General features: G+C 39.4%; 1 protein-coding gene across 2 annotated transcripts in view; it reads right to left on the bottom strand.

The window, feature by feature from the left end:
- Positions 1-23,432, bottom strand: part of GEMIN5 (gem nuclear organelle associated protein 5) — a 42,170-nt gene that overhangs the window by 7,454 nt on the left and 11,284 nt on the right. The window contains exons 10-24 of one of the 2 annotated variants that reach the window (XM_043464876.1): positions 20,070-20,152; positions 18,357-18,490; positions 17,022-17,095; positions 16,139-16,320; positions 14,104-14,243; positions 12,980-13,151; positions 10,551-10,778; positions 9,944-10,057; positions 9,438-9,560; positions 8,338-8,436; positions 7,784-7,921; positions 6,683-6,830; positions 3,517-3,636; positions 2,801-3,011; positions 762-1,016 (exon numbers count right to left, since the gene is read on the bottom strand). In XM_043464876.1, coding sequence (XP_043320811.1) covers positions 762-1,016; positions 2,801-3,011; positions 3,517-3,636; positions 6,683-6,830; positions 7,784-7,921; positions 8,338-8,436; positions 9,438-9,560; positions 9,944-10,057; positions 10,551-10,778; positions 12,980-13,151; positions 14,104-14,243; positions 16,139-16,320; positions 17,022-17,095; positions 18,357-18,490; positions 20,070-20,152 — 2,221 coding nt within the window. The remainder of the gene's footprint in view (positions 1-761; positions 1,017-2,800; positions 3,012-3,516; positions 3,637-6,682; positions 6,831-7,783; positions 7,922-8,337; positions 8,437-9,437; positions 9,561-9,943; positions 10,058-10,550; positions 10,779-12,979; positions 13,152-14,103; positions 14,244-16,138; positions 16,321-17,021; positions 17,096-18,356; positions 18,491-20,069; positions 20,153-23,432) is intronic. The other variant, XM_043464877.1, reaches the window with a different exon arrangement.

Below are 23,432 nucleotides of genomic sequence, written 5' to 3'. Positions count from 1 at the left end.
AAAAAAAAAGTAAAAGAGAGTGAAAAAGTTGGCTTAAAGCTCAACATTCAGAAAACTGAGATCATGGCATCTGGTCCCATAACTTCATGGGACATAGATGGGGAGACAGTGGAAACAGTGTCAGACTTCATTTTTATGGGCTCCAAAATCACTGCAGATGGTGACTGCAGCCATGAAATTAAAAGACGCTTACTCCTTGGAAGGAAAGTTATGACCAACCTAGATAGCATATTAAAAAGCAGAGACATTACTTTGCCAACAAAGGTCCGTCTGGTCAAGGCTATGGTTTTTCCAGTGGTCATATATGGATGTGAGAGTTGGACTGTGAAGAAAGCTGAGTGCCGAAAAATTGATGCTTTTGAACCGTGGTGTTGGAGAAGACTCTTGAGAGTCCCTTGGACTGCAAGGAGATCCAACCAGTCCATCCTAAAGTTTTGGAGATCAGTCCTGGGTGTTCATTGGAAGGACTGATGCTGAAGCTGAAACTCCAGTACTTTGGCCACCTCATGCAAAGAGCTGACTCACTGGAAAAGACCCTGATGCTAGGAGGGATTGGCGGCAGGAGGAGAAGGGGACGACAGAGGATGAGATGGCTGGATGGCATCACCAACTTGATGGGCATGAGTTTGAGTAAACTCCGGGAGTTGGTGATGGACAGGGAAGCCTGGCGTGCTGTGATTCATGGGGTCGCAAAGAGTCGGACACGACTGAGTGACTGAACTGAACTGACTGAATATCAGAAGTTCAGGAAGAGGGTGTACCTGTTTGGAGGGAGTGTTACTTGTAGCAGATGGGTACTTGGTATTTTGCAGCTGCTGAAATGCTGCCTGGTACTGCTCTGGGGAGTCGAGGCTGAAGGCGCTCTTCCATATTGCAGTCACCCTCTCCACGAAGGACCCTTCACTGTCTGTGGGCCAAGTGTTGTAAGAAGAGAAGGAACTTTTGCCCTCAGAGAGCTGATTTTCCTCCAGGTGCTTGGACAGTAGCTCTAGAAGGCAAAACACCAATCTCTGACCCTGGAACCCAAAAACAAAGGAGAGGAACTGTTACACAGGGAAGTGCTCCGTTATCTAGGACTTTCCCCAGTCTCTCAGATTCTCCCCCTCTGTATCTGCAGCAACCATACCCCCTCAGTGGGCTGCCAGCCCAATGTGAGTCTTGTGTGTGGGGGCAGAGGGGAGGGAAGAAGTGATCTAACAGATGATTTTTCTAGGATCTTTGGGATCCTAGCCTTTTTGGGAATTCTTACCCACAGTTCTTGGAGCTCAAGCAACCATATTTTATAACATGAAACCCTAACTATAGCCCTACTCACTGATATTTAAGCTGCATACGGGCCAGCCACTTAAGATTTGTGGCCAGTGTGAGAAAAGATGGGCTGGACTCATTTAGTTCCTTCCTCTGCCCAGACTTCAGATGAAGGAATACAAATGTTAAAGCATCATGGACAGAAGTGTTGGAGCAGATGAGCTATGTGGGTCTGAGACCTGGGGCAGTGGTCAGGCGCTACATCCAAGTAGGTTTAACAGAGGGAACCAACTGGAATAGAACAGAGCACAGACAAAAGGCCTAGAAAAATCCTTATCTTTTACAGAATTTTCAGCTGCCATGAGATTTCATGTGTATCCTCGTAATATTTTCTCAGCTAAGCTTGGGAAAGCACAGGCAACATAGGCCTCAGCAGAACATTTGTCTTCTTGCTTTGTTAAGGATGTTAAAAGAAAAAAAAAGAAGTACTAAATAACCATTCTGGAAACGTTTTTTTTGTTGTGGTGGTGGATAAATTAATCTCCCTCTGTTTGGTCACTCTGTAAATAATGTGCCACGTGATACTATCTTTGAAGATGTTCCACTTTTGCCTCCACTTTTATTCTGCATTTCCCAGAAAGCTACCTCCTCACCTAGTATTTTTCTTGGGCTTTGAACATTCAGCTAGGAACCGTCGTGAGGCCCAGTTATTCTACTGAAGGGACAGAGGAACTAAAAAAGTTCATATAATATCTGACAAGCAAAACTCTCTAAAATGAACCAAATGTTTACATGGTTTCAAAACTAGTTTTTGCTAAGGCTTTTAAGATAATCTCAATGTTGATATATCGAAGGAGACGATGTGTCGAAAAAGACATATATTGAAAAAGTTACTGATTTTTAACCAGATGGGAACAAAACATTTAATGAAGAATTTTTCTTTAACTTGGCTGCGTCAGGTCTGAGTTGTGGTCACGCGGGACCTCTCGTGGCACATGGAGTCTATAGGTCTGGTGCGCAGGCTTAGTTGCTCTGTGGCATGTGGGGTCTTAGTTCCCTGACCAGGCATAGAACCCGCATATGCTGCACTGCACGGTGGATTCTTAACCCCTGGACCACCAGGGAAGTCCCTAACAAAATGTTTTCATTTTACCCAAATTCACCACGGCATGCAGCTGAGGAGGGCTCCTATAGGCAGAGCACGGTGACTTCTCTTAAAGCTGATCCATCTCCCTCTTCAAAGCAGGCCCTCTTCCTTGTCATTTTTGTGTTGATGACATCAACGAAGCAGCACAGGGGCTGAGCTGACTAAAGGCTATTCAACTGCTAAGCAATGAGAATCACTGCTGATAACCACATTATCTCTTACTCTGAATATGGCAACTGCAAGCCCCGGGGTACTTAGATGGGATTGTATGGCCAGGGCTTGCTGGACACTTCTAAGAATACCTGCCAGATTGGTTCAGCTTGTGCAACTGGGTAATGCACTTGGAATGTGACTGGAGGGGATCTGGGGCTCCCTCCTAAAAGTAGGAGAGGCAAACAGACTGACCTTTAGACTTGTGTGGAGCTGCAGGGCCTCCTGGGCTCCCACCCAGTTCCGGGCCAGAAGCAGTTCTTGGGCGCATCTTAGAGCCAGGGAAGCCGACAACTCATTCTCTCCCATGATGGAGGCCAACTCTGCGGCCGTCCTAAGTGATGCCGCATCCCCCTTTTTGGCCAAAACTTTGGCTGCATCATAAGCTGAAGTGGCCCCTAAATAGCTAAGATACAAAAGAAAAATCAAACATAAAAAGACTGCCTCCTACTGCTCCCCAGAGGTGGAATCATTTCTTTCTGTTCACGCTGACTTGCCTGGCTTCCTGTGGTCCCAGCTCTGTCCCTGCCTGCGGCTGCCCTGTCAAGGCTGAGGCCAGCCCAGCACAGAACAGGCAGCATCATGGAAGTGAAGGGCATAAAGGAACCCCAGCAGTTGCTGAGTTGAACCCAAGCAAAAGAGTCATTCCCTCCCTTTTTCCAAATTTAATGATGCAAGACATCCCTGAAGAAAGGAGTAACTTCTGAACCCGCTACTAGGATTTCTTGAACAGTTATGGTGACTTAGGTAAATATCAAGTAGGTAGACCTTGCTGAATCTTAATGAAGCTGGGTTTAATACACATAGGCTTTTTAATTTGCTAGTCATTTCACCCCCACCTCTAAACTTACTTCCGCTCTTGTCCTGCTCTTTGCAGAAGCTCTTCTTTGTCTGGGTGCACTCAGACTTACCATTTTGCTGCTAAGGCATAGTGGCCGTCTTTTTCTAGGACAGCTCCCCAGCTGAGGTACAGGTCTTTTATGATTGGGTCCTCTGGACGCAGCCGGGCCTTGGCAATTGCAATAGCTTCCCTAGAGACAAGAAGAGGTAATAAGCCAATCTGAAAAAAGCCCTAGGAGGGGGTTGCAAGATAGGATAAGCCTTCTGTGTTGTCTGTCTTACTCCAACTTCCCATAAAACAACTGTATTCCTGCATCTCGGGGCAAGTTAGAAAGCGCAAGCTGCGCTTTTCATCTGTTCTTCACCTAGATCAGCAGTACTTAAAGTGTGGTCTGTGAATTCCTGGGAGTACCCAAGGCCCTTTCAGGGGGTTCATGAGGTCAAGACTATTTTCATAATAATGTCGAGATTATTTGCCTTTTCTTACTGTGTTGACATTTGTACTGATGATGCAAAAGCAATGGTGGGTACACTGCTGGCACTCAGAGCAAGTATCCAGGAGGTAGTGGCTCTTGTAGTTTTTTTGTTTTAAAAGGTAAATTTCCTTGAAAAGGAAAAATGATTTCACTAAATGTCAGGTTAATATTGATGGAACCTCATTACTTCTCGAAAGAATGACTAACATACAAACAAGTTACTTAGCGTTGAGTATCTGGCAGATGTTTTCTCAAAAATGAGCAAAGTGAGCCTATCATTTCACGGAAACCAACCAAAAGAGTACTGTTGCCAGTGATAAAATCTGAGCTTTCAAGTGAAAATTAGAGTTTTAGGAATCTTGTCCCTCCCACGGTGAGCCTGACAGCTTCCCCAAAGTTAGACTTTTCTGATGAAGTAAGGAGTGTCATTTATATATATATATATATATTTTTTAATGAAATGTGTTAACATTTGGAGGATCTGTGTAACTCACTGAACTACTATTTTCCAAATGACATACAGCTTCTGGTTAGCAGCCAATGTAAAGTCAGTGGAGTCAGTGTTTTAGACTAGAGTGATTTAGACAGAGCAATATTTTAAGAAGACCTCTATTTCTAGCCATAATGGGGTGATAACTAAGACCATATGTATTCTCCTGTCACAAAATTAAAACACTGGAGAAAATAGGTACAAAACAAGTGTTTTCAAACACTGGACGTGAGGCAGCACAGGACTGTCATCCTGGAGAAAAGAAAACATGCTGTGAGCTCAATCCTGGCCCTGGCCCTGGCTTTCTGCCTAAAACCATCTTCCTAGAAGAAACTCCAGCAGAGCCTCCACAGTTAGGGCTGAATGGAGACGAAGCAGTTGGAATCTGTGGGGCAGGATAGTAGGAAGGAAGAAGATGTTCAGAGAAAGAGCTCCACAATGGTGCTCATGGATACTGTGGAATCTCTGGTTTAAACACAAAGCTGTACATGGAGGAAAGGCCTTAAGGCTGGACAAAGAATAATCAGGGAGCCATAAGCTGACTAATTCCCAGGGCTCATTCAGGGCAGGAGACATACAAGTTTTGACCACCCCGACATCTACTTCTGATTTGTTGAATTACACAACACATTCAGTAAAGACACTAGAAGGTAGGAGGGCAAACTAATTCTAGTGTATGGGTTTTTCTGCACCTGCCCTAAGAAAGCTTAAAAACAGCCATGAGATCAAGCTGATCTGTAGGGAACTTGACTGCTTGCCAAAAGTGTCCACCATGCTCTAAAGGAAGACAACAAACCAGAAGAGGATAAACAAAAAGAAAGTCTCATCAAAGCCATATGAAATGGCTGAAAAATCAGTGGTGAATAAAGTCCTACAAACAGGAAAAAAAATCCTATGTAGCAAAGGTAAGAATAAATACCGTAGTCAACAATGCAAGCCAAGAAAAAATGGAATGGTATCTGTGAAGCACAGAAAGACAAAACCTTAGAAACCTAGAAGTCTACACCCACTGAAAGGTTCTTTAAAATAATGGCAAAATTAAAGACTTTTACAGACAAGTTGATGGTGTGTCACCAGCGGAATCACACTAGAAAAAAAATGCTGGAGTTCTTCAGGTGAAGAAGGAATTGATAACAACTGGAAATTTGGATCTACATAAGAGGATGGAAAGTGTTGGGAATAAATATATGGGCAAAAAGAAGAAAATGTTTAAAAACTTAAAAAGATAGCTCATTGTTTAAAGCAAAAATTATAACATTGTAATGTGGGGTTATAACATGTACATAGTATGTCAAATATATGACAGCAACAGTGGAATGGATAGGAAGAAAGAAAGAAGTGTGACGTATGCAAGAACTGGTACAATATTATTGGAGGTAAACTGATAAATTAGAAATGCTCATCATAAATCCTAAAGTAACCATTAAGAAAATAAAGGATTATAGCTGAGAAGCCAGTATTGGAGATAAAAAAGTTAGTCCGAAAGAAGGGAGGAAAAGAAAATAGCAAGATGGTAGATTTAAATCAATCACACCAATATTTACATTAAAACACTGCAATTAAAAGGCAGAGACTATCAGACTGGATAAAAAAACAAAACCCAGTTGTATGCTGTGTATAAAAAATATTTTGGGACCATCCCTGGTGGTTCAGTGGCTTAGACTCTGAGCTCCCAATGTAGGGGGCTGGGGTCCAATCCCTGGTCAGGGAACTAGATCCCACGTGCAGCAACCAAGACCCGGCAGAGTCAAATAAATAAATAAAAATAAATACTAGTAAAATGTTTAAAAGAAAACATACTTTGTTGCTTTTGTTTTCTGTACTTACATATGTATTGCAGTGAAAGAATATTCAGTTGAACAGCATCAGTCTCAGAGTGGTTATTGCTAGAGAAGGGATGAGGACAAAACTGGGGAAAGGCAATTCAGCCAAGTCTAGAATATTATACTTCTTCCTTCCCAGGTTAAAAAATTTCCTCTTTTAATAATTCATTAAGTTGTTCATTTGTATCATGCTGTTTTCTCTATTTGTGATACTTTATAAAGAAATTTAAAAAAAGATCAGTGGCAAATATTGCTGAGAGTTAACATCTGTTAAGTATAGGTGGTGGATGTGTTGATGTTTGTTAAGCTAGTGAACATACTATTTTTATACATTTGAGATGTTTAATTACAGTAAAGGTTTTATGATGGTGGTCAGGAAACAGAATTGTTATATAGGTTAATTTCATATCACATCCAACTGTTAGTTCAACTGTTGGGTCATACAGACCTATAGAAATGGTTTGCCTTGAGCAGCTCCACAGCCTCATACACTTTGTGGATAGAAAGCAGGTGAGAGGCAGCCTTGACATGTTGGTCCTGAAAACACAGCTGTTTGGCAAAAGCTTCCACGGCCCACACCCACACATGGTAACCGGCTTAGGAATAAAAAAGAAAACGCTTGTTGTCAGTCACTGCATTAAGCAGAACATTTAGATAGTAATTAAGTTGCTGTTATGATCATTTGTTTCATCCATCTCTCCCCATCCCTATACTTTGAAATGTAAATTGTTTCTTTGATTATGTAATACATAAAAAAATAGTACAACATTCAAATGTACAAGAGTATGGAAGTCAGACAGTGCTTACCCTTGTTTGGGTGTATGCAGGCTGAGTGAAAAAGTGTGAGAGAAGCTTCTAGGGTGCTGATCATGTTATATTTCTTGATACAGGTGCTACTTAACAAGGGTGTATTCAGTCAGTGAAATTCAGGTACACTCATGACCTGTGTACTTCTCTCCCTCTCTCTGGTATATTTGAATAAAAAGCTAAAAAATGCAGCATGGCATAAAAAATTTCCTTGTTATCCTGGAGCCATCCTACCCAGACTTGTCCAAATTCCTTTCCCTAGAGACAGCCATTATTACTGGTTTCTTTTGAAACCTTTGGCAACAGTCTATGAATATACAACCACACATGTATAAATGACAGAGTATTAAATATTATGTTGTGCATCTATACCTAGATTCTTCTCACTTACTAAACTTTGGAGCTCCATTCTATATCAGAATATACAGAGCTGACCCAGTTTTTTGTTATCTGAAGGAGTCTCTACTGTATAGATATACAAGATTTAACCAGTCTTATACTGATAGACATTGAGGCTCTTGTGATCTTTGCTGTTACAGATATTGCTGCAATCATGGTCCATATTATCTATCAGTTTGCATGTGTAGGTACAGTTAAATTTCTACAGTTAGAACTGCTGAGTCAAAGGGTATGTGGATTTTAAACTTAATCATTATACTTGGCCGAACTGTCTTTCAAGACAATGTCTATCTTTAGTGGATGTACCCTAGAGAGGCTAGAGCTTTTGTGGTAAAGAACATACCCACTGGTGCCATAGCCACGAGATTGTCTGTCAGCTCCCCTCTTTCTGCTGCAGTCTGCAGAACACCTTTTAGATCTCCTTTCCAAAGCATGAGCTGGTGAAATAACTCAGGGTGGCCATTTTCCAAGTGACCTTTTCCTGTTTGGAGGAGAAATAATATTTGGAAGATGTTTCAGAAACACCTGTCTGTATTGTCTTCTAGAAAAAGAAAGGCAGGATGAAAGAGAGGAATAAATTTCTAGAATATGTAGTCACTGGCTGATGGGTAAGTCACTTCCCAGAGTGTTCGTAATGGGGCCTGAAGCCCACTCAGTCATCTGTCCACCCAACCCGCTTTGACTTGCACTCATTCAGTCAGAATGAACACTAAAGTTTAGGGTCCTATGATAGATGTGAGCAAGGGGTGTCTGAACTTGCAAACAGAATTCAAAGCCTAGTTAGCTGACATGTAAAACTAGTTATTACCATGCTACAAGATGAGAGCCATAAAAGAAGTACAAAGTGTTAGGAAAGCATAAAGATGGACAGGATGGTGTTGATTGGACTTGCCTCACCTTCAACCTCAATCATTCTGTACAGGGTAGCCCTGTCTGTGAAAAGCCCCAGGTGAAATCTTTCCTCAAGATCAGCAGACACATCCTCGTTTGGCTCTGCTGATTCAAAGAGACAAAAGTTCAGATGAAAGTGATTCAGTACATTACTTTTCTGTTCAGTTAATTCTGACTGTATGTCTGTAATGCCCATTTCAGGTTCTGAGACAAAGAGTCCTGGGCTCTTCTGTACCCTAACAGAGACCCCTGCTGACAGCAAAATATGAAAATACTGCAGGCTTTTAGCCTCAGTCTCGGCAAAATCCAATAGGACAGTTTAGTTTGAAGTTTGCTCAAAGAACGGTTTGGGGGTGGGGAGGAAGAAGGAATGTTAAAAAGCCAACCCCAAATTCAGTGTATTTAAATACAGTAAAAGAAAAAAGACAAAAAAAAAACTAACAAGCAAAGTCTGTAATGTAAACTAGGATCTTCCACAGAGGGATTCAATATAGACTGTTTTTGACAAAGGCAACTCAATGATAATAGAGTGGCCTCAGGGGAGAAATGGAAGAGTGGGGTGAGGGATGGAAGGGAGATTTATTTTCTCTTTATACTGTTTGAATTTCATTTTATCATGTGCATCCCTTTTCAACACATAAAATTCAAAATTAAAAAGAAAAAAAGTTGCTGAAATGTCAGAATAACACACATTAGTGAGGGCTTTGAAAAGTTAAAACCAAAAAACCTATAAACAAAAACTTCCATCAAAAATTGTTAAAGGAACTGCCATATTAAGGGTATATTTCCAATAAACAAATGATGTTTTTTTCTACGTGTACATGCTGTTTACTGGGGAAAAACAGTTGATGGAACTGACTGACACCGAGATATTTACGTCGTTATACCAATTCCAGCACACAGATGGCTGGCAACAACCTGACAACAGAAAAGCAGAGCATTATGTCTCCAAGGCACTGTGGAGTGTTGATAGTGGTCAGAGTGCAGAGCCGCAGCAGGCATGATGCAGAAACACAATTTTGGACATCTGTTGACTCATCCAAAAAAGCACTTATGTGCCAGTTCCCAGAAGACTACGGATGGGCCAGGGAAGTGTATTTCTATACCTTTGGAGTGTTTGGCGGTGGCTAATGCTAAACAGTCCTGATGAAGCTCCTCTTTGGATCTGTGGTCCAGACTTGTGCTCAGTGGAAGCATGGAACGAGCTTTTCGCTTCTTGATTAAGGCTTCTGAAATGTAATACAAGTACAGACCATCTGAAGAAGAACTGATTACAAACCCCAAACTGAATGCATGTCCACTGTGTATGCGACCTACTGGAGGAATACTGCTGAGCAGAGAACGTTCGCACTCTGAGAAGGAAGCTTTCAAATTAAATTATTAGTAGCTGGGGGTAGTCTTTACAACACACACAGTGTCCCTGTGAAAGCTCTGAACCAACATCAACAACTGCAAAATGACAGTTTTTCCAAGTACTAAAAAAATGACCCCAAATCAAAACACAAATATTTAAAACCTAAAACAAAAGCAAAAACCATACTCTGTAGAGTTTTCATTTGCATGTAATATTTGAGGATGCTTTAACAAATTATTTTAATTATTAGATACCAACCTGGCTTCTCTTTAGGTACCTCCTTTTTCAGTAAAGTGACTTTGTTATTAATGGTGCTTTTTGACTTTTCAAAACCTAAGGCTGCTGGAGTGCAAATAATTGGTTCTTTAGAAACTACATCATGGGGAGAAAGAAAAAAGTTTGGATGAGAACAATGTAGAATCTAGTTCTTTTTAAAAATTAAGAGCTATCCCAGTCTTTACAGTGTGATTTTATCTATTACCCCAAATATAAGATTAAATATTTCAGATAGGAAGCATGGGTAGTCAGTCTCCCTTTCCCCACCTCTCAAACTGCCTTCTGGGAATCTGTAGATTTATCACCTAGAACTCTGACTCATTGATCTAAGGAAAATTATAAAGATTCTAGCCACCACAACTGTAAAAATGTCCCCTTATGTGTAAGATTCTATGTATATGCTGCCCCAGCTTCACTCTGTCCCACAGTCTTACCCTGCCCAGGTTGATAAGTTTTCTCTAGAAAACTTTACTATTTCCATCCCAATCATCCATTAGATTCCCTTAACACTTCAAAGGTAGACCTGACTTGGTTTCCTGGTCAGGACTATTAAGTGCTAGACAGTGAAACATGAGATTGGGCTACATACCCGCCAAGGTGACACCACAGGGTGGCTCTGGCTCACGGACTTCCTCCTCAGTCTCCTGGTCTGACACGCCATTCTCAATGGGGCCCAGGCTCTCCTTTACACTCTCTTCTTCATTCCCATCACATAATTCTTGCCTTACAGGCACTCTCAAGGTGGGCTTTTTCTTCTTTTTGGGCTTTGGCTTCGGTTGAGAGAGCCGCTTTTTCTCTAATTCAATACTTTTCTTGCCTATAGAAATCACAGTTCAGAAAAGGATAGATTAAAGTATATATTTGGGTTAAAAGCACTCTAGGAGATAAACTCCAAAACCTTATTGCTCTTCTTTTTGATAACATTCTTACCTTTCCCCCCCTTCCCAATGAAGTCTTAGTTATATTATCAAAATGTTAACCAAACCAAACCCTTTTCAGATTTCATTAAATCGTAAAGACGATGCCCATTTACCCCTGAAAACTTTAGCGTATATCCTACAAACAAGGATATTCTCCTATGTCATCACAGCACAACCATTAATATCAGGAAATGAACACTGATAGATTATTCATATCTACTCCCACTTCATTCAAGTTCTACCCGTTACACCAGAAGTGTCCTTTATAGCAAAAGGAAATCATTCCAGGACTACATGTTGCACTGGCTTGTTACATCTCTGGTTTCCTTCAGTCTAGAAGAGGCTCAGATTTTATTTTGACTTTCATGACTAGAAACTCATGAAGATCACAGGATATTTTATTTTGTCTGATTTCCCTCAAATTGGGTCTGCCTTATGTTTTGCATGATTAGTTTAGGCCATGCACTTTCAGCTGCCATACAAAGCAGTGAGGCTGTGTTTATCCTGGTGCAGCCTGTGAGGTAGCACATAATTTCTGTTTGTCTCATTGTTTGTGGTTCACTTTGATTACTTGGTGTGCTTCCCTTGTAGCTCAGTTGGTAAAGAATCTGCCTGCAGTGCAGGAGACCCAGGTTTGATCCCTGGGTCGGGAAGATCCCCTGGAGAAGGAAATGGCAATCCACTCCAGTATCCTTGTCTGGAAAACCTCATGGACACAGGAGCCTGGTGGGCTGCAGTCCATGGGGTCGCAAAGAGTTGGGCATGACTGAGCGACTAATACTTACTTACTTACTTGATGACTTGAATAAGGAGGGCGGTACCTTGCAGGTTTGTCCTCACCAGTTTTACTAAAAATTGTTACTGTGATAATGGCCAAATGGCAATTTTCGGTTCCATCGTTCAGTCTACACTTACTAGGTGGCCTTCTGCTAAAAAGAACTTTTGCTTATCTCTATTTTTTTAGACCGTTCATTTATGTTTGTCAGTATGGACTCAAGAATTCCTATTTAATGTTTTAATCCTTTACTATTAACTTATTTACTTTTTTAGTTTGAAAGCTTTTATCTCTTGATTTCAAGTCATCTTACTGAGATATAATTTAATACAAGAAAATATACCAGATTTTTTAACGTTTTTATGAGTTTAGACAGACGTATAGTCAGGTAACCCACCACCACGAATAAACTGTTGCCATTATTTCAAAATGTCCCCTCACGCCTCTTGCGGTAGACTCCCCTCCTCCCTGAGCCCCAGGCAGTCACTGATTTATCACTGTAGTTTTGTCTGTTTTAGAAATTCATATGATTTACAACTACATTTCAGACTCTATATTAGTACTGCACAGTGTTTAGTCTTTTGTGCCACGCTTACTTTGCGAGGCATAATCTTAGATTCACCCATGTTGTTGTATTTATAAGCAGTTACTTGCTTTTTACTGCTGAATAGTTCCACTATAGGATATATACCACAGTTTATTTACCAGCTGATATTTGTGTTGTTTCTGGTTTGTGGCAATTACAGATTAAGCTGTAAGGATTCTTTTATAGGTCTTTATGTGACTGTATCATTTCATTTCTTGAGTACATTTCTAGTTGTTTATATACCCTGTCCAGTTTTCTAGGTATTTCTGGTGGGTGGGAAAATCTGGTTTCAGTTAGTCTCTTATAGTCAGAAGTGAAATTCGCCTGTTAATTATTTTCAAGTTCACATTGTCCCACATTTGGGTAGCCAGCCCCTTCAAGCTGGTTTCTCTGTCCTTTTGATGACCTCAGTTATACCTTTGTGGCAAATGATGCTGCAGACTTATATTTTTTCTGTCCTAACCTGGAACTAGCCATTTTTCCAAGAAGCCCTGGTAGGTTCCTTTTAAGAGAATGATATTTAGAAAACAAGATCTGGGTGCTAGGTATACTTGTTACTATTCAGGTGTTGTCTGCAGACCCCTTGGGGCTACTATCCTTGCTCAGGCTTCCAATCCCACCATACTGCTCTACTGCCCTGCATGAATGTCCTCCTCGCATGACTGATCAACTCAACATAATGAGGAAAGGAGAAAGGGAATGAGACAAGCCTTTATGGGCTCCAGGTTCTGACTGACCTTGAGGAGGTCGGGAGTGTTCCTGCATGGAAGTGAGCCATTTGTACACACAGAAATCATCTGCCCCTGAGTAGATGCAATCTGGATCCAATGGGGACCATGCAACACAAAGCAGTCGACCTCGATGTCCTCGGAAATTGCATAGAGGCTCTTCCTGGAGAGCATCCCACACCTAAAACCAAAAGTCACAAGAGAATAGATAATTTCTGGTTATTCTGTTGTTTGAGGAGGGGGTTGTTATACATTTTTGAAAAAAATTTAAAAAAAAAATCTGTGTTCTCTTATTTCCTCTTGTAGTTTGTACTTGCAGTTTCAGAAACTGCTGTTTCCTAAAGGAGGTTTCTGTGTTCTGGGATATAGAGGCATTGCCACAGGGATGATTTTCAGTAAGCTTTTAATGGTGCCCTATGGATTTCACTGTCCTGAACTAGTACTGCATGTTAGTTTTGGGCTGGGGATTCTGAAACCTTGAAGAAATTCTGATTCAGAGTCCACATCTACATGTGTGATGCAAGGCTTCTAATTTCTCACAGGTGATTCTTCTGTCTCAGGGCAAATGATCAATTTCCTTGCTATTTCCTGAATGACTCCAGTCTCCATTTCAAAGGGCAGCCAGTCATGGCTCTCAGCTCTGTGCAGACAGCTCATTTACCACTCAGTGCTGAGACAGACATCCATCACTGATGATGGATCCCCAGTTCCTAAGGTCTGTTCTGGTTCTGATATCCAAAACTCTCTTCACAGCTCTGGCTTGGCATCTCATCTTTATTTTTGAGAACTTGAAGATGTGAGCTACCGAGTTATTATTAAAAGTATTTTTTTCATGATTATAGTCATCATTCTGTGATAGAACAGAATGGGAGGAGTACTTTTCACATCAACTTTAGTCTGTCATACTGACAGTAGGTCAAAGGGAAATCTTTAAAAACATTAGAGTTTAGCTAGTTCCTATCAATATTCTCTTTCACTTAAGTTACAAAAAAACCCAAACTTACCCTGCCAAGGGCCCAGATATGTTTAGTAAAATGCCCTCTAGAGCTCAGAAAAATCGCAGGTGAGAAGAAGAAAGAGTTTCAGTTAGAGTACGTAGTGAAGAACCCACAGAATCAAGGATGCAATAGTACCTGAGCTGTACCATCATAGGAGGCAGATACCAGCCTTCCATCATGATGTGGGCTCCATGCAAGACTGGTGATCTTGGCTGTGTGCCCTGACAGGGTCCGGTAGGGCTCTGTAATGGTCACTGGAGATTCAGGATTGCTCTCTAAAAGACAGGGGATGATGTCACTGATACCAATAACAACAACAGAAAGACATAAAGGAGGGTTTTAATTAACATGGCAAGAATCAAGATTTTACCACATGCTTTCTACATGATTTTCATTGGGCAACACTGTTTAGTGGTTAAGAGTGTAGGCATATCCACAGTGCCTGGCACATGGGCTTACTGTAAGAAGTGTTAGCTATCATTCTTTCTTTCTAAAAGTCTTCAAAATGAAAGTAATGCCTTTAGGATGTGATACCAAGAAGGATGTATTATTATAATTTTTTTTTAGAAGGATGTATTATTATGTATAGTTAAAAATGTGTGACCTGAATCTAGTCATAAGAATATATGAGACCAAACTGAGGATACATCTACAAAATAACCAGCTTGTATTTAAAAAAAAAAAATCAAGATGAAAAAACAAAAAAAAGGCTGAGAGATATAAAGGACAATATTGGATCAACTGACAACACTAGAATAAGCATGGTAGATCAAACTATTATATTAAATTAACTGAATAATGGAATTGTGGTTATATAAGGGAATATCACTATTCTTACAAAATACACAAATATTAAGGAATATGGCGGCATGACACGTGCAACACAAACACTTTGGAAAATTCATACACCACAGCACAAAGCGAATATGACAAAAGGTTATAAGTTGTTGAATCTGTGAAAAGGTATATGGTCGTCCTTCATACTATTTTTACAACTTTTCTGTAAGTGTGAATTATTTAAATATAAGAAGATAAAAATAGAATGAAGTTTTTCCTGGTCATTTTTTCCCTTTTTCTATTATTCAGTAGATAAAAAATAAAAAACAAACCAGGATGATAGTATTTCAGTAGACTAAGATCTGCACTGCTTTTAAGAATTAAGTTAATGTGCTTCAGTAAGTGATGCTGGAAAAAACTGGACAGCTACCTGTGAAAGAATGAGATTAAAACATTTTCTCACACCATATAAAAAAATAAACTCACGATGGATTAAAGACCTAAATGTAAAACTGGAAACCTTAGAACTCTTAGGAAGGAACTCTTTGACATAAATGATAGCGGTATTTTTTTGGATTTGTCTCTTCAGGCAAAAGAAACAAAAGCATATTAAAAAACAAAAATTATAGCTCTTGGCAACAAAGATGGGTTATGTGTTTTGTTTTTTCTTCATATTAAGAAAAGAAAGTAATTATACTTCTTTCACATTAAAAAAAAGGCTCTTCTGACCACTTACTGTTTCTACTAGGTGCTGAGGAAGTTCAGAGAAGTTTAAGATGTGTTAAGTTGTATGAAAATATGAAAAAGATCAACCTGCTCCACAGGGACTAGTAGTTACCAGGACACACGCAGACGCTGCAGTTAGTGCGGGACTGAGTCTGGGCTCTATCAGATACGAGCTGTGGGATGCATGGAAGTGAGCTAACCCCTCTCAGCCTCAATTAGGAAAACGAAGATAACAAAACCTACCTCCCAGGATTGTAAGAATTAGACGCAGTCATGCATGGGGATGGGATGCGTGTTGTACGTGTCAAATACTCAAACACGTATTTTTGATATAAGGGGATATAAATTGGGATATAAATTGGAAGGGGATATAAATTGGCACCATGTTTTGGAGAGTGACTTGGCAATAACTATACTTTAGAAAATTTGCAGAAAACAGCAACGTTTATTAATGAGGGATGGGAATAGGGGAGGTACTTTACTTTGTAAGTTAATATGTATTGTCACGTTTGAAATTTTTGTTGTGTTTTAAATAAGGTGAACACATTACTTTTGAAAGCAGAAACATTAAGAGTAGTGTTTAATACCAAAAAGAAAGGAAAATGGTACAAAAATTGGAACAAAAAGTAGATAAACACTCCCCAGGATGGAAAGAAACCCAAGTTACCTATGACAGCCTGCAGGTTGTGCACATAAATGACTGCGTTGTTGGACCCAGAGGCCATCAGAGAGCTCAGCTCTGGCTGGCTGCCGTGCTCGTGATGCCAGCTAATGGTGTTCACAAGCTTGTGGTGCTGCTGGATGGTGCAGATCAGCTTCAGGTTAGGAACCTTGAATATTTCTATTGATCTGGAATAAGAAACACATCAAGATAAGAAAGGATGCTCAAATTACAGTTCAGTGCAAGCAGGTATCGCCCTCATTCCATCAGTCAAAGAAAGGTGAAATGGAATAGGATAACCCTACCTAAACTGCAGAGGTTACTCTTACAAAAAATCAGGTACAAAAGGCAGTTCTTTCAACAGCTTTAATAAATCTCAACAATCTCTGAAAAGCTGTATTTATCATGCTCTAAAAATAATAAATGGTACCAGGGAAAAACTAAAAGAATTAAACCAATGGCTGAAATAGTAACCATGTTCCTGTGATCAACATTGGAAAGGGCAAAACAAAACAAAACACCCTAAAAAATCAAAACAAAACAAAACATTGGAAAGGATATAGTAAGACCTAAAAAGCATTTCTGCTTTTTTTTTCCTTTAAAGAATGAAGGGAGATTTAGGGAACGTAATTCTGGAGATGAGCATTCTTTGACACATACTACAGCCAAAACAGAGTAGGCAAACATTCTCTTTTAGCTATAAATATTTAACTTATTTTGCAGTTCTCAAGAATGCAGAGGGCTCCTTAGTTATTTAAAGATATCAGGGATAAGTCAGAATATCAAATACAGCTAGGCTTTCCCAACTAACATTACAGATGGCACTAGCTTGTGATCAAATATATGTGCAATTACAAAGTTTTTTTTTTTTACAGAAACAAACACATACCCATCTTCATTGCCAAGAGCCATGATTTTGCCATCTGCTTTCCAGCTGATCTCTGTGTGTACAGGCAATTTGTACTAGAAAAGCAAAACAAACCAATCTCGACTAAAAACATTGTTCTTGCCACACAGATTACAAATCAATGATGACAGTGTGAGAGAAAAAAAAAAACCACAACAAACCCTTGTTTAAAAATATTCTAATTACAACAGCCATTCTTATAAATAATCTGCATAATTTGCCAAAGAACTAGTATTCTAAATATGATTTCCTAACTGGGACAAAAGACAGGCCAGTGAATACTAAATGTTTGCAGTGTCTCACCTTGTGAAATGAACTTAATTAAAATGACTTTTATCCCACGGTAAGACACGAAACATGTCCGCTGGCTTCGATAACATGGGGGCTGCCATCTCCTTAACAGAAGTCACATACTCCACCCTTCTTCTCTTCCCCTCTCTTCTGTTTCTTTTCCAGAGTAGTTTTTTTTCCTCTTCTTCTGTTTTTATTAGAGAACAGTTCTTTTGCTCCCCAAGGCTGCCTGGGCCCTCTTCTTTTCTTACTTGTCTCTCCACAGACCACCTCACACATGCCCACAGCTTTTAGCTACCACTCATATAAAGGGACTCTAAATTTCCATTTCCAGCCCAAATTCCTTATATGAATTTCTGATCTATATTATTTAAGTCTTAAAAAACTAAAAGCTTGTTAGGAACAGGAATTTTGCCTCTTTTATTCATTGTTGAATATTCAGATAACATTTAAAACATGAAGGAATATAGCCAATAAAAATAATTCAATTTATGATTAAATATTATTTTTATAACAAAAATAGCCATACAAAAATAATGAACAACAGTAAAAAAATGCTCATTTGAAAGAGTAAGGAAAACTCAACATTTATGGTTTCACTTAAAAAGACAGTTCTGGCATACAGATATATTGATATAATGGTAAAGAAAATTACTAAACATGGAAATCTGGGTGAAGGATATAAGGAAATTGTTTGCATTATTTTTGCAGCTTTTGTATAAATCTGTAATTATTTCACTAAAAAACCAAAATGATAATTCTGTTTTGAGCAAAATACCTCATAGTTGTACTTGGATACCATATTATAAAGTAATTTTTACAAACACCTCCCTCTGGAGAAAGTGGCAGGTGTGAAAAGGATGCTTTATATTCAAGATCTGAAAGTTTATAATAAATAGCCATTGCAACTGAGAGAAGCCTGAAATCTGACAGCATAATGGATACTTCACATAATGGCATTTATCATGCAAGATGAGAAGATAAAACAGAGAGATCATGAGAAGACTTCAAATCACAAGAACTTACTTTGATTGAATTGGTGTCCCTGATGAGTTTGTTGATGTCAAAGGCCTCTCCACTAAGCTTCCAAGGGTTGTGCTGTAAGACAATCCCTTCTCCTCCACAACTGTATAAAGTGAGGGAAGGTCTGTCTCCTTCTCCTATGTGGAATAGAAAAGAAAGCTTATCAGTTTTGTACTTCACCAGCTTAACTGTTTGTTGCTGTAATATGACCATATTATACTATGAGATGTTTTAAGAGAATTACATTAATAGCCTGGAATAAAGTCAGGGTATGCATCTGAACACAGTTGTTGTGAGGAGAAGTAAAAAAGTTTTATTAATTCTTATAATACAACATAGTTTGCTTTAAACATTCTTCTGTCACTCAAAATAGTAGGGATGCCAAAGCTGGAATAAGAAGACATGTTCTCAAAGTTTTGGGGAATTTATCTTCTCTTACAGAAATAAGTACTGTCTGGCATTTGAATATATGAAGCTGCAGGACTTCCCGGAGAATGCAATGGCACCCCACTCTAGTACTCTTGCCTGGAAAATCCCATGGACAGAAGAGCCTGGTAGGCTGCAGCCCACGGGTCGCTAAGAGTTGGACACAATTGAGCAACTTCACTTTCACTTTTCACTTTCATGCACTGGAGAAGGAAATGGCAACCCACTCCAGTGTTCTTGCCTGGAGAATCCTAGGGATGGTGGAGCCTGGTGGGCTGCCATCTATGGGGTCGCACAGAGTCGGGCACGACTGAATCGACTTAGCAGCAGCAGCAGCAGCAGCAGGACTTCCTATGACTAATGTAAGAAGCTATTCTCAAAGCAATGATTTCTTTGGTGTTATAGTAACTGTCCTGTTTATTTTAGGAAGTAAACAGTAGTTCTGATGGGTTTTTGTAAGGACAAGTTTTATTTTCACTACTGTAGAACTGTTTGGCACAAATCAAGGATCAGCATTTGCTAAATGAATGAATGAACTACAACTACAATGCTGCTTGAGTTTTGATGACTTACACTGCAGTTATGCAGATATACAGATTTTCCACTGTAGATGCTGAAGAAAAGACTACTAAAGATTTTGCTGAACACATTCAATTTAATTCTGCAAGACCTACCATTGTAGGAATAAGAAAGGCAAGCCTGAGGGGCTAGAAAAGGGTCAGAATGTATTCACAGGCAACAAGAGATCATTTGAGAAATTCTGACCCTGCTTTAACTGTAGGTTGAAACAGATGATGATTAACATTATAATTCTTTAACAATTTTTTAAAAATAAATTGTTTAGTTTTTTGGCCACACTGAGTGGCTTGTGGGATCTTAGTTACCCGGCCAGGGACTGAACCTGGGCACTTGGCAGTGAGATCATGGTGTCTGCACCACTGGACTGCCAAGGAATTCTCAACATTGTAATTCTGATAAAATTAAAAGGCAATGGCAAATTTTAGTGAAAATTATTAGATTAGGTATCAGGACCTAGCATGAGATAACTATATTCACAATAAAAAAATTCGGCTCAGAGAGACCAAATGCTTTAATTTGGAGAGGCTTATTCTAGGTGAATGGTTTCCAACTGATCACCTGTTACAACTGCCCTCACAGACCCCAGGGACACAGCAGCCTGCATAAGGAGTTACTGCAAGAATGTTTATGACTTTTCCCAGGTTGAATATCCTAGGGTTAAGTTGAAAGAGAATACTCTTATGTTTGTTAGAGAATGATTCAGATACTTACCGAGTGCCACGGCGGGTACTGGTGGTCCCCAGGCTAACGAGTACACAGTCTTCTTGTGATACGTGCTGGAAATCTGTGGAGGTCTGGGGGGAAGGGAAATTATAAACAGAAAGATTTAAAAAGGTACAGTGGAAAACAGACCATCTTTTTTAAAAAAGTTGCCTGTTACAAACTTCAGTTCAGTTGCTCAGTTGTGTCCGACTCTTTGCGACCCCATGAATCACAGCACGCCAGGCATCCCTGTCCATCACCAACTCCCGGAGTTTACTCAAACTCATGCCCATCGAGTCGGTGAAGCCATCCAGCCATCTCATCCTCTGTCATCCCCTTCTCCTGCCCCCGATCCCTCCCAGCATCAGGGTCTTTTCCAATGAGTCAGCTCTTCACATGAGGTGGCCAAAGTATTGGAGTTTCAGCTTCAGCATCAGTCCTTCCAATGAACACCCAGGACTGATCTCCAAAACTTTAGGATGGACTGGTTGGATCTCCTTGCAGTCCAAGGGACTCTCAAGAGTCTTCTCCGACACCACGGTTCTAAAGCATCAATTTTTCGGCACTCAGCTTTCTTCACAGTCCAACTCTTACATCCATACACGACCACTGGAAAAACCATAGCCTTGACCAGACGGACCTTTGTTGGCAAAGTAATGTCTCTGCTTTTTAATATGCTGTCTAGGTTGGTCATAACTTTCCTTCCAAGGAGTAAGCGTCTCTTAGTTTCATGGCTGCAGTCACCATCTGCAGTGATTTTGGAGCCCAGAAAAATAAAGTCTGACACTGTTTCCACTGTCTCCCCATTTATTTCCCATGAAGTGATGGGACCAGATGCCATGATCTTAGTTTTCTGAATGTTGAGCTTTAAACCAACTTTTTCACTCTCCTCTTTCACTTTCATCAAGAGGTGTTTTAGTTCCTCTTCAATTTCTGCCGTAAGGGTGGTGTCATCTGCATATCTGAGGTTATTGATATTTCTCCTGGCAATCTTGATTCCAGTTTGTGCTTCTTCCAGCCCAGCGTTTATCATGATGTCTCTGCATATAAGTTAAATAAGCAGGGTGACAATATACAGCCTTGACGTACTCCTTTTCCTATTTGGAACCAGTCTGTTGTTCCAAGTCTAGTTCTAACTCTTGCTTCCTGACCTGCATACAGGTTTCTCAAGAGGCAGGTCAGGTGGTCTGGTATGCCCATCTCTTTCAGAATTTTCCACAGTTTATTGTGATCCACTCATTCAAAGGCTTTCACATAATCAATAAAGCAGAAATAGATGTTTTTCTGGAACTCTCTTGCTTTTTCAATGATCCAGCAGATGTTGGCAATTTGATCTCTGGTTCCTCTGCCTTTTCTAAAACCTGCTTGAACATCTGCAAGTTCACGGTTCACATATTACAAACTTAGTTGCTGATATTAAAGAAAAATAACAGTACCCTTCTCCAAATAGCTAATTATAAAGAAGCAATCATTTAATTAATATACCATGTAATAATAGCAACTAAAAAATAAGTCCCAAACACACTTTACCTGGAAAATAGTTATTAATATCCCTTAACTGGCCAGTTTGGGGTCATTTTCCCTATCCCTGAGTTTCTCACTTCACTTAAATGTCAAATATTCTAATATTACTGTAGTTATATACAAAAGTAAAGGCTATCACAACTTGAGAAAAACAGGACAAGACAGAAAATGCAAACTGTTCAGCCCAGAAATAAGGTTACTACTAAGCATATATTATCATCATGCAAATATATCCACCTTATATTCAAGTAAAAGTCTAGAATCATTTTTGGCCTACCCTGTCATTAACATCACATTCTCAAACTAAGGCTTAATTTATTTATTTTCGGCTGTTCTAAGCCGCTTGCAGGATCCTGGACCAAGGATTGAACCTGTGCCTCCTGCAGTAGCAGTGTGCAGTCCTAACCACTGGACAGCCAGGGACTTCCCAAGATTTCAGAGTAGATCGGTTTTTAAGTTTTTTTTCTCTGGATTAGTATTTTTATTCTTCACAAACACTCATTTCTTCCATCCTTTCTACACTACAATATTGTAAAGTAATTAGCCTCCTTTCTACGTAATAATGGTTTTTATTTAAAAAAATTTAAAAATGTTTTACAATTTTTAAAGATTATTTTCCATTTAGTTATTACAAAATGCTGGATATACTCCCCATGTTATACAATACACCCTTGAGCCTTACACCCAATAGTTTATACCTTCCCCTCCTCTGTCTCTATAATCTACCCCTACCCCCACTGGTAACCAGTAGTTTGTTCTATGTATCTGAGTCTGCTTCTTCTTTGTTACATTCAATAGTTGGTTGTATTTTCTAGATTCCATATATAAGTGATATCTATAGTATTTGTCTTTTTCTCTGACTTATTTCACTTAGCATAATGTCCTTTACATCCATCCATGTTGCTGCAAATGGTGACATTTCATTGTTTTTTATGGCTGAGTAGCATATACATATATACTATATGTATATAGTATATACATATATATACACACACACACACATCTTTTTTATCCTTTCATCTGTTGATGGACATTTAGGTTACTCCCATACCTTGGCAATGGTAAATGATGCTGCTTTGAAGACTGGGGTGCATGTATCTTTTAGAATTAGTGTTTTTGTTTTTTTTGGATATATCTCGAGGAGTGAAATTGCTGGGTCATATGGTAGTTCTTTTTGAGCTTTTGGTTTTTATTTTTTAAAAAAGAAATCTTGCTTTTCAGGATATTTTTGAAGGTTGTGGTTGATTAATGATATGTGATGTGTCCAGACAGGGCAGTGCAGTTATTTCCTTTAACATATACTATACTCTTTGTGTGATTTTAGAATTCCAGTATCTGTGACTGAATGAACTGTTGACTTCTTTATTTCCATGTATCTGACACATTTATCATGATCAGTCTAGACAATAAACCAAATTTTCTTTGGGTAAAGGCAATAGAATAAGCGTTTCTGGCTGGATACCTAACAATATATCTACAGTAACGTCCTTCCTCCTACTATATACCTTTGCTGCTATCAGTTTGAATATTCAGCTTATAATAACCAAAAGATAGTAATTTACTAGAATTAGTCAGTAATTTTGTACTGACACAAAGCTATTTAAATTGACATATAATTTTATTTTATTAAGTACTTCTTTGAAATAGTGTAGCCTTTAAAAAAAAGATTAAAAATGGAGAAAAACAGTTAGCTGTGTAAGTTATACATAGGGTCTTCCCTGGTGGTTCACTGGTAAAGAATCTGCCTGCCAATGCAGGAGGTGTAGGTTTGATCCCTGGCTTGGGAAGATCCCCTGGAGAAGGGAATGGCTACCCACTCAGTATTCTTGCCTGGGAAATCCCAAGAGG

The sequence above is a fragment of the Cervus canadensis genome, chromosome 4 (assembly GCF_019320065.1).
Source record: "Cervus canadensis isolate Bull #8, Minnesota chromosome 4, ASM1932006v1, whole genome shotgun sequence".
Taxonomy (NCBI): Eukaryota; Metazoa; Chordata; class Mammalia; order Artiodactyla; family Cervidae; genus Cervus; species Cervus canadensis.
This window is presented reverse-complemented; position numbering and strand designations above follow the sequence as displayed.